The sequence below is a fragment of the Schistocerca nitens genome, chromosome 4 (assembly GCF_023898315.1).
Source record: "Schistocerca nitens isolate TAMUIC-IGC-003100 chromosome 4, iqSchNite1.1, whole genome shotgun sequence".
NCBI classification, from domain to species: Eukaryota; Metazoa; Arthropoda; class Insecta; order Orthoptera; family Acrididae; genus Schistocerca; species Schistocerca nitens.
In genome coordinates this window covers 855,694,812-855,706,990 of record NC_064617.1, presented here as the reverse complement: position 1 = coordinate 855,706,990, position 12,179 = coordinate 855,694,812, and the positions used below count along the sequence as shown (strand labels likewise).

General features: G+C 45.7%; 1 protein-coding gene across 1 annotated transcript in view; it reads right to left on the bottom strand.

The window, feature by feature from the left end:
* The window catches only part of LOC126253302 (uncharacterized), a 184,469-nt gene that overhangs the window by 53,100 nt on the left and 119,190 nt on the right, over positions 1 to 12,179 (bottom strand). The window contains exon 2 of the mRNA XM_049954533.1: positions 5,822 to 5,932. Coding sequence (XP_049810490.1) covers positions 5,822 to 5,932 — 111 coding nt within the window. The remainder of the gene's footprint in view (positions 1 to 5,821; positions 5,933 to 12,179) is intronic.

The following is a 12,179-nucleotide window of genomic DNA, read 5'->3' as shown; positions in this document are numbered from 1 at the left end:
TCACCGTCTTCAGGAGAATGCTGCTTCTGCTGATGAGTCCCGCTGAGAAATGATGCCAGGCTGCAGATCGACGTCCTATATTGGCCACCGTTCAGTACACGGGGCATACGGCGCCCATCACGGTTGCTATCTTCAAGACAGGGAGGTGGCGCCGCCCTTAGTAGAACACTGGCGGCAACGATATATCGCACTCAGGGCCGCACCGAAGAACGTTCAATTTTGATGCGGGATTGTACAGGATTTCACGACCTGCTAAGAGGAAACACATTGTCTCTGTTAATCAAATTATCCGCCAACCTAATTTAAATCGCTTCTTTATAGACACTGTTCCAAAAACCGGCAATGTTGGCAACCACCAAAGTTTCGTCAAATCTCTTACAGTGTCCCTCATTTAAGCAGTGTTCTCCCACTGCCGATCTTTCCGGCTGTTGTAGCCTCGTATGACGGCGATGTTCCACACACTTGTCATGAACTGTGCAAATCGAACGGAGAATGTAAGCCTTCCCACATTGACAAGGAATTTTGTACGTACGTTGCCTGTCAGGTTATTACTACACGATATGAACAACAAAGTCCCCACCACACTTCCCTAGGGCACGCCTGATGTTACTCCTAAGTCTGTCGACGACTGTACATGCGAGATCCATCTAGTTTACGGCAAGACGCAGTTTAAAGCCTACCTGGATTTTATTCAGTATTATATCTGTTAATGTGAGGTGTTTCAAAGGCATAACTTGATAACCAGTGTTTCATTTGCGTGGATAACTGTGGAAAAACTTTAAAAATCAATATCAGACCAGCTGTCGTTAATTCGGTGAATGGGTTTGATCTGGGTCTGTTTCAACTTTATCTCACAAGTTGTGCGTTAGGCCATGCGAACAGGCCGTATCTTGTTGTCATTTGTGCTAGCGGAGGCAAGGTAATGAAATATGACAGGAAAACTGTGCTTGCGAGTTGTTGTGTTGGTGCCTTTAGCAAGAGCCGTATGGAACATTTTCTGTGGTGTTCCGGCAGGTCTTTTCAATTTCGTTTTTGCGATGTACTGTCAGTCCATACAAATACTGAAATTTCCTAGCAGATTAAAACTGTGTGCCGGACCGAGACTCGAACTCGGGACCTTTGCCTTTCGCGGGCAAGTGCTCTACCAACTGAGCTACCCAAGCACGACTCACGGAGAGATTTACTGCTGAGTTTCCAATCGGAGAAATTAGAGCTCATAAGAACGTGGAGGAGGAACAGAAGTATCCTCCACCACATACTGTCAGACGGTTTGCTGAATGTAGATGTAGGCGTAGAGCACAGCTGAACGAAGTCATTCACCAATTGATGTGTCATTCTATATGACACAACAACTTGTAATTCTGCAGTGGGATAATTGCATATTACAGCTGTAGTTGCATACTAAATTACACTATTGGCCATTAAAATTGCTACACACGAACATGACGTGCTACAGACACGAAATTTAACTGACAGGAAGAAGATGCTGTGACATGCAAATGATTAGCTTTTCAGAGCAATCACACAAGGTTGGCGCCGGTGGCGACACCTACAACGTGCTCACATGAGGAAAGTTTCCAACCGATTTCTCATACACAGACAGCAGTTGACCGGCGTCGCCTCGTGAAACGTTGTTGTGATGCCTCGTGTAAGGAGGCGAAATGCATACCATCACGTTTCCGACTTTGATAAAGGTCGGATTGCAACCTATTGCGGTTTATCGTATCGCGACATTGCTGTTCGCGTTTGGTCGAGATCCAATGACTGTTAGCAGAATATGGAATCGGTGGGTTCAGGAGGGTAATACGGAAAGCCGTGCTGGATCCCAACGGCCTCGTATCACTAGCAGTCGAGATGACAGGCATCTTATCCGCATGGCTGTAACGGATCGTGCACCCACGTCTCGATCCCTGAGTCAACAGATGGGGACACTTGCAAGACAACAACCATCTGCACGAACAGTTCGACGACGTTTGCAGCAGCATGGACTATCAGCTCGGAGACCATGGCTGCGGTTACCCTTGACGCTGCATCACAGACAGGAGCGCCTCAACGACAAACCTGGTGCACGAATGGCAAAACGTCATTTTTTTCGGATGAGTCCAGGTTCTGTTTACAGCATCATGATGATCACATGCGTGTTTGGCGACATCGCGATGAACGCACATTGAAAGCGTGTATTTGTGATCGCCATACTGGCGTATCACCCGGCGTGGTGGTATGGGGTGCCATTGGTTACACGTCTCGGTCGCCTCTTGTTCGTATTGACGGCACTTTGAACAGTGGACGTTTACATTTCAGATGTGTTACGACCTGTGGCTCTACCCTTTCTTTGATCCCTGCGAAACACTACATTTCAGCACCATAATGCACTACCGCATGTTACAGGTCCTGTACGGGCCTTTGTGGATACAGAAAATGTTCGACTGCTGCCCTGGGCAGCACATTCTCCAGATCTCTCACCAACTGAAAACGTCTGGTCAATGGTGGCCGAGCAAGTGGCTCATCACAATACGCCAGTCACTACTCTTGATGAACTGTGGTGTCGTGTTGAAGCTGCATGGGCAGCTGTACCTGTACACGCCATCCAAGCTCTGTCTGACTCAATGCCCAGGCGTATCAAGGCCGTTATTACGGCCAGAGGTGGTTGTTCTGGGTACTGATTTCTCAGGATCTATGCACCCGAATTGCGTGAAAATGTAATCACGTGTCAGTTCTAGTATAATACATTTGTCCAATGAATAACCGTTTATCATCTGCATTTTTTTTTTTGTGTAGCAATTTTAATGGCCAGTAGTGTACATATGCTCCTCCAGAACGAAGTTGGACATCCCAGCGTGGCACTACAAAAGCATTGCCAGTGGCAGGTGGCTATTGATCCTCGCCTCTCCCTCAGGAAGCCTTCTGCGCATTTGCTCTAGGGTTGCCAGCCCACTGTACTGTCCCTGACGTGCTGTGTACATTTTCCATTGCTCAAAATGCTTTCAAAGTTCTCTCACTTCTGCAGGGCATGCTAACTCGACTTAAGAGTAAAAGAAGAGAAAGATGGCTTCAGGTAGTTACCGACAATCACTAGCACTGCTGTCTATCTTAACCCTCAGCTTTCGTTAAAAATTGCAGTCAAATAGGTCTCTCAACATGAATTTGCATACGTTACATGACTTATTCCGGGAAACCGGCCTTGTAACAAAGACAAGGATGTAGTCTTTCGTACCTGCTGTTCAATGTATACATTGAAGAAGGAATGATGGATATAAAAGAAAAGAATTGGATTAAAATCCATGGTGAAACGACATCAATGATAAGATTAGCTGATGTCATTGATATCCTCAGTGAAAGTATAAAAGAATTACACGATGTGTTGAATGGAGTGAACAGTATAATGAGTACAAGGTATGGACTGAGCGTAAACTAGAGAAAGACCAAAGTTATCAGGAGTCGGTGTAATGAGATTTAGCCATAAGCTTGATCTTAAAATTAGGGACACTGAAGCAGACGAAATTAAGGAATTTTGCAACCCCAGAAGCAAAATAACACATGATGGAGGACATAAAGCAAAGTAGCACAGGCAAAGAGAGCATTCCTGGCCAATCGGTTTCTTCTAGTATCAAACATCGACCTTAGTCTGGGGAAGAAATTTTAGAGAAGGCACGTTGCAGCACAGCATTGTATGGTAGTGTATCATGCTCTATGGGGAAACCAGATAAGAAGGGAATGGAAGTGTTTGAGATATAGTGCTGCAGAATAATGTTGATAATTAAGTGGATTGGTAAGGTAAGTAATGTGGAAGTTCTCTCTGCAGAATCGATGGGAAATGGAGAAAGGAACATACGGAAAACACAAACAAGAAGATGGGATGATGAGACATGTGTTAAGAGATCTGGGAATAAGTTCCATAGTACTGGAGGGGGCATTAGATGATAGAAATTGTTGGGGCAGACAGAGAGTGGAATGCATCCAATAAATAATTGAGCACGTGTGGTCCAAGTGCTACTCTGTGATGAAGAGGTTGCCACAAGAGAGGAATTCGTGGCCGCCGGATCGAACCACCATCCGTTTCAAATAAGAAGAAGATATGATACTGCGTGAAGAGTCTGACAGAGCACTGAAAGACCAAAGTCGAAACAAGGCCCTGGGAATAGAGAACATTCCATTAGAACTACTGACAGCCTTGGGAGAGCCAGTCCTGACAAAACTCTACCATCTGGTGAGCAAGATGTATGAGACAGGCGAAATTCCCTCGGACTTCAAGAAGAATATAATAATTCCAATCCCAAAGAAAGCAGGTGTTGACAAATGTGAAAATTACCGAACTATCAGTTTAATAAGTCACAGCTGCAAAATACTCACGCGAATTATTTACAGACGAATGGAAAAACTGGTGGAAGCCGACCTCGGGGAAGATCAGTTTGGATTCCGTAGAAATGTTGGAACACGTGAGGCAATACTGACCCTACGACTTATCTTAGAAGAAAGATTAAGGAAAGGCATACCTATGTTTCTAGCATTTGTAGACTTAGAGAAAGCTTTTGACAATGTTGACTGGAATACTCTCTTTCAAATTCTGAAGGTGGCAGTGGTAAAATGCAGGGAGCGAAAGGCTATTTACAATTTGTACAGAAAGCAGATGGCAGTTATAAGAGTCGAGGGACATGAAAGGGAAGCAGTGGTTGGGAAGGGAGTGAGACAGGGTTGTAGCCTCTCCCCGATGTTATTCAATCTGTATATAGAGCAAATAGTAAAGGAAACAAAAGAAAAATTCGGAGTTGGTATTAAAATCCACGGAGAAGAAATAAAAACTTTGAAGTTCGCCGATGACATTGTAATTCTGTCAGAGACAGCAAAGGGCTTGGAAGAGCAGTTGAATGGAATGGACAGTGTCTTGAAAGGGCGATATAAGATGAACATCGATAAAAGCAAAACGAAGATAATGGAATGTAGTCGAATTAAGTCGGGTGATGCTGAGGGAATTAAATTAGGAAATGAGACACTAAAAGTAGTAAAGGAGTTTTGCTATTTGGGGAGCAAAATAACTGATGATGGTCGAAGTAGACAGGATATAAAATGTAGACTGGCAATGGCAAGGAAAGCGTTTCTGAAGAAGAGAAATTTGTTAACATCGAGTATAGATTTAAGTGTCAGGAAGTCGTTTCTGAAAGTATTTGTATAGAGTGTAGCCACGTATGGAAGTGAAACATGGACGATAAATAGTTTTGACAAGAAGAGAATAGAAGCTTTCGAAATGTGATGCTACAGAAGAATGCTGAAGATTAGGTGGGTTGATCACATAACTAATGAGGAGATATTGAATAGAATTGGGGAGAAGAGGAGATTGTGGCACAACTTGAGTAGAAAAAGGGATCGGTTGGTAGGACATCATCTGAGGCATCAAGGAATCACCAATTTAGTATTGGAGGGCAGCGTCGAGGGTAAAAATCGCAGAGGGAGACCAAGAGATGAGTACACCAAGCGGATTCAGAAGGATGTAGGTTGCAGTAGGTACTGGGAGATGAAGAAGCTTGCACAGGATAGAGTAGCATGGAGAGCTACATCAAACCAGTCTCATGACAGAAGACCACAACAACTACAATTCCAGTTCGAAGGCAGGCGCTGAGAGGAGACCCAAGGTGGTATGCTCGCTTGCCTCGGTCGAGTGTGAAGGAGGGAGCAGCGGTCAGACAAAGTAGCTAGCGCGCGTCGTCCGGTGAGTGAGGAGCCACTTCCCCGTGGCGCTGGCTGCGGCTGCGCTGCGGCTGGCGGCTGGCGGCGGTGTACGCACCTACGCTAATGTATGGCGTGTAGCGGTCGCCGCCTCGCTTACCGAGCCCCAGCATCAGGCGGCCGCCGTCGTCCGCGCCGCGCTTCTCGCCGCCAGGCAGCAGCACCAGCGGCGGCCCGGACTCGCCGTCCTCTGCCGAGTCCGCTGCCCCATCTGCAAACCACACCACCGTCACTACAGGCCGGGGCTTAATGGCTGCCGGGACAACAGACATAAGATTGGCACGAAGCGTACTACGTGCTCGGATATGCAAATCATCAGCGTTTCATTGCAACCTCACAAAGTAGGTAGTGCTGATGCCATCTACATGCTGCATAGAAGGCAAAATTACGTGGCAGTTATTATTATTCAGGAATCACATGTCAATGTGATTCGTTGGTGAGTAGATCGTGACAGGAAAAGAATTCGTCAGTGGCTGGACTGTGGACAATCGAGATTTGGATTGGATTGGATTGTTTGGGGGAAGAGACCAAACAGCGAGGTCATCGGTCTCATCGGATTAGGGAAGGACGGGGAAGGAAGTCGGCCGTGCCCTTTCAAAGGAACCATCCCGGCATTTGCCTGGAGTGATTTAGGGAAATCACGGAAAACATAAATCAGGATGGCCGGAAGCGGAATTGAACCGTCGTCCTCCAGAATGCGAGTCCAGTGTGCTAACCACTGCGCCACCTGGCTCGGTGGACTATCGAGACTGTGGTTTATCGTTCCGTGATATTGGTGCTTGAGTTGGTGGCGATCCTGTTAAGGATTCGATGGATAGAGGAGGGTCATGCCGAACACGATACAGGATTTCAATGGCCCCATGCGACTAGCTCAAACAAATTCAAATGGCTCTGAGCACTATGGGACTTAACAGCGGAGGTCATCAGTCCCCTAGAGCTTAGAAGTACTTAAACCTATCTAACCTAAGGACATCACACACATCCATGCCCGAGGCAGGATTGGATCCTGCGACCGCAGCGGTCGCGCGGTTTCAGACTGAAGCGCCTAGAACCGCTCGGCCACTCCGGCTGGCCAACTAACCTAAGGACATCACACACATCCATGCCCGAGGCAGGATTCGAACCTGCGAACATAGCAGTCACTCGGTTCCGGAATGAAGCGCCTAGAAACGCTCGGCCACCGCGACTGGCACGCGACTAGCGCCTGAGAGGACAGATATACTGTTCACTCGTCTGTGCAGGATCCTACAGCGACATCAGATGTCTTGTGTCAGGAAACGGGCTTATTTGCAGGAGGTCAAGTTTTCGCATGGACAGTGCGGCAACATATGGACTGCCACACAGCGTAAAGAGGCATCACGACATTGGTGTGCCCAACGACAACAGTGGACAAGGAAGTAGCACCACTTTCTCTTTTCAGATGAGTCCCAGTTCTCGAAACGGCATCACCATGAACGTACGCACTAGCTCCAATGAGAACGAACTTTTCCATCATTCGTTTTCGACTGTCATACTGGCCCAGCATCTGGAGTGATGACGGTATCAGGTGCTACTACATATGCAAAACGATCATCTCTGTTTCCCATAGCTGGTAATTCGAACAGCAGCTATAACAGTTCTGATGTCTTAAGGTCAGTGGCTGTGCTCTATCTTCGGGTCAGTTGGACAAGATCTTTCGACAAGATAACGCAAGATTGCATGCTCCCTGTGCTGTCCTGATATACAGGGTATTCGAGTGTTGTCCTGGCTACCACGTTCTCCAGATCTCTCGTCACTGATCTCTTCAGTCAGTGAAATTTCCGACTACATAGAATTGCGACCAGTATTATTGCAAACAATAGACTTAACTGCCTCAACTACACTAGCTGACCAAAAGTACCTAGACGCCTATTAGTGGACATTAATATATGTGATACGTGTTACAAACCGGACACAATAGGAAGAACCAGGCCCCTTTGCTTTTTTCTTTTATCACTCGTTTATTACATCGGAGAAATACACGTTTTAAGACAAAATTTAACTACATGAAATATTGCTCCCAGTAAAGGTTAACATAAGCAGTGACAAAACTTAGTTCTCTTAAGGGTTTCTGCTGGCAACAAATTTTAAGGAGGAAATGTAAGGTTTATATCAATTTAGCTCAAACTCGTAGCTAGTGATTGAATCACGACACAGATACTTTAACAATTTCGGAAACAAATAAATAGCGTGAATTTGTACTCACAGTAACCAACTAATCAACAGCCTTGCCATTGAAAAAGTAGTAGGCTATTTGAAACGAATTAGCAACACCCAGCAACTAGGGGAGTTAATACCAACAGTCTTTAAATGTCTTGCTCCCCATTCAATAAACAAACTTACAGTAATTAAATGAATAACAAATCAAACACACTACACTCCACTCAAACTCTTCAGTGGAAGCGAAGCCAAAATGTGGATTCCATTAACTGACTAGCACTGAAGTCACACTAAAACTCATCTCTGTGTTTCAGACACACATGGGACAAACTTATACGAGGCAAGATTTTGAAGGGAGCACATCAGTAAAACCGGTAGTGGAGCCAACTCGTGCCACTGAAAATTAAGGTACTAGGCCGGGGCACAAGGTGGTATACAATCAGGTTGCCTTAGTGCTATCTGCGCTTCATAATATTAATTCAAATGGCCTATTCAAAATTAAGTACACGTAAACCAGCATTAATTAACGAGGAGTGACACCAGGTCGCTCGAAGGGATGACAACACTTAATTGAGAAGACGAATGCCGGAGGCGGCAGTAACATCAAACACCTTCTCCGAGTTTTAACCAGGAGTCACTTCTCCCTATACAAGTAAACATTTAACCAAGCACAAGGAAGGGACCCCAAAGAGAAAATTCAAATAAAACCCCCAAAAGATTATAAAGGACAGGGAACCTCAACTATTTGAATTTAAAAGAATTAGCTCTCCCCAAAGGCAGTGCCGGCCGCGGTGGTCTAGCGGTTCTAGGCGCGCAGTCCGGAACCGCGCGACTGCTACGGTCGCAGGTTCGAATCCTGCCTCGGGCATGGATGTGTGTGATGTCCTTAGGTTAGTTAGGTTTAAGTAGTTCTAAGTTCTAGGGGAGTGATGACCGCAGTAGTTGAGTCCCATAGTGCTCAGAGCCATTTGAACCATTTGAACCAAAGGCAGTGTAAACGCTAAGGCCACACTTAAGAGGCCACCAAAATTGGTTACAAAAAGTCTTATACATTTGCTCCTTTTCTTTAAAAGAAACACAAGGCTGCTTAACTTCTGCTGGACGTCCGGTATGGCTCGTGTAGGATACACCAGGCAGCAACCCAAGCTAGGCGGTCGCAAGGCACGGCGAGCAGAATCAGGAGAGCCGACAGGCAGGCAGCCAACACATATCCTCCATCCTAAACCGGCAGACCGTGTACAACCAACTCCACATATACGTGGTTGCTTCCACCTCGTACCTCGCGGCGTCTCAGCAGGTAACCCGAGCAAACGCCAAGTGCCATCGCCCCGCGAATGCGGAAAACAACAAGTCGAACAAAGACAAGAAACATCGAAGGATCGATAATGGACATCCAAGAGACTGGCGCGCCAGTAACGAGCGCCACGGCTCAATATGGTTCGCCTTTTTGATGGCTCAAGCTCAGGCAGGGACACTTTCAGTGAGGTGTCTCAATATCCGTGCAGGCATAGCAGCCCATTCTCGCTCAAGAGCCGAAGCCAGAGAAAGCATCGATGTTGGACGCGCAGCCAATGTTGGAACGCATCTCAAGGGTTTTCCACTGGGTTCAGGTCGGGACTCTGGGCAGGCTAGTCCGTTTCAGGAATGCTACTGTCCACAAGCCATTGCCTCACATACGCTGCTTTTCGACAGAGTGTTTCGTCATGCTGATACAAACAATCATCGTCTTCGATTTGTCCCTCTACTGCACACAATACACAATGCTGCAAAATTTGTCCATACCTTTCTGCATACGGCATTTTCTTAAGCGTAATAAGTGAACCACACCCCAACACGAAAACTTCCCCCACACTTTAACACCATGTAATCTGCGCTTCGCTGTTGGCACTACATGTGATGACAGGTAACGTTCTCCAAGGTACCCTTCCATCGGATTGGCACAGGGTATAATGTGATCTTTACACCACATCAAGGGTCGCTTAGGATTGATTACAGAAACGTGTGGCTCATGAGGGGCTGTCTGACCGTTGTACCTCATTCTTTTTAACCCCCTAACCGGGTTGCTGGTACCACTTTGAAACTCCCGAGTGACTCCTTTGTCTGTTGTCAAGCAATTTACAGCTAGCCTCCGCAATGCTTGTGGATCCCTGTCCGTCAATAGGTGAGGCTTACCTGTTCTTGATTTAGCTGCGGTTGTTCCGTTGCTTTTCTATTTCACAATCACGCCACAAACAGTCACCTTGGGCAGCTTTAGAAAGGTTAAAATGCCCCTGGTGGATTTGTTACTCAGGTGGCATGCAATGAGTAGTCCACGTCCGATGCTACTTTCTCCTAAGCGACTCTGTACGGTGTTACTACTTCTGTGTTGACAACACAATGTTCCCCACCTTTTCTTATAGTTGCGGGTCCGCCTCTCATGACATCTGTATTAATACGGATGTGTGGACACTTTTCATCAGACAGTATACTTATATATCAAGTGCATGCTCAACTATTCATCTGAGCATCAGTTCTTCTAAACGCTCCTCCTCCGAGCAAAATGTTTTGAGTTCCTTAGTGAGCTACAGTACTACCACTTTATCTAGTTTGCTGACCATATAAATCCTTCCTGGAGTGCCCCAGGGAAGTGTGGTAGATCCGCTGTTGTTTTCTATCTACATAAATGATCTTTTGGATAGGGTGCATAGCAATGTGCGGCTGTTTGCTGATGATGCTGTGGTGTACGGGAAGGTGTCGTCGTTGAGTGACTGTTGGAGGATACAAGATGACTTGGACAGGATTTGTGATTGGTGTAAAGATAGATAAATGTAATTTAATGCAGATGAATAGGAAAAAGAATCCTGTAATGTTTGAATACTCCATTAGTAGTGTAGCGCTTGACACAGTCACGTCGATTAAATATGTGGGCGTAACACTGCAGAGCGATATGAAGTGGGACAAGCATGTAATGGCGGTTGTGGGGAAGGCGGATAGTCGTCTTCGGTTCATTGGTAGAATTTTGGGAAGATGTGGTTCATCTGTAAAGGAGACCGCTTATAAAACACTAATACGATCTACTCTTGAGTACTGCTCGAACGTTTGAGATGCCTATCAGGTCGGATTGAGAGAGGACATAGAAGCAATTCAGAGGCGGCCTGCTAGATTTGTTACTGGTAGGTTTGATCATCACGCGAGTGTTACGGAAATGCTTCAGCAACTCGGGTGGGAGTCTCTGGAGGAAAGGAGGCGTTCTTTTCGTGAATCGCTACTGAGCAAAATTTAGAGAACCAGCATCTGAGGCTGACTGCAGTACAATTTTACTGCCGCCAACTTATATTTCGCGGAAAGACCACAAAGATAAGAGAGATTAGGGCTCGTACAGAGGCATATAGGCAGTAATTTTTCCCTCGTTCTGTTTTGGAGTGGAACAGGGAGAGAAGATGCTAGTTGTGGTACGAGGTACCCTCCGCCACGCACCGTATGGTGGATTGCGGAGTATGTATGTAGACGTAGATGTAGATGTTCTACCTGTCTTAGATTCCCATTGAACGTTGCTAATTATTGTTGCTACAACTGCCTCAACGTCGCTGATGTCTATTTCAAGGTGGACACCCTGAAATAGGCCAGGTTTGTTTGTTGCTATTAGATGCAATATATTTCTATCATGAATGTATTTCCGAATTATCTGTTCTGGATAGTTCTCAGTGAAGGCATGTAGTACTGTTTCGCAGAACATCTCGTACACTATCACTAATAAAATTGTAATTCCCTCAAATGATTTTTGGATGACTGAAGTCCCATTCGACAATGATAGTATGATTGGGGAGCGTACGTACTAGCGGACTAAGGTTTTCTCTAAAGTTTTCGGTTACATCTGGAGATGAGTTTGGTAGTTGATAGAAGAATCAGTTTATAAGTGTTTGCGCATCCTTGATACTGAGTATCACCGAGACAATCTCGCATGGAGCTCCACTTCCTATGTCTGCGTATCTGTCTAACGCGACAAATACACCATCTCCGTTTACCATAAGCGTATCGTTTCGACAAACGCTCAGATTTTCCCAAAAACTCTGACAGCTGTCAATTTCAGGTTTTAAACAGGTTTCTATACTTTTAATTATGTGTGATTCACTACTGTTAAGGAGCAGTTCGGATCCTGGCACTTTGTTGCGAATGTTTCGGCAGATAGTTATTAGGATTTTAACATGGCTGTTTTTAGGGTGGAGTTTTTGGATTTTTACTGACAGTTCCGTGTTCCCTACACCTGTCGTCATCTGGACTGCATGGAAAGTCGCCTAATC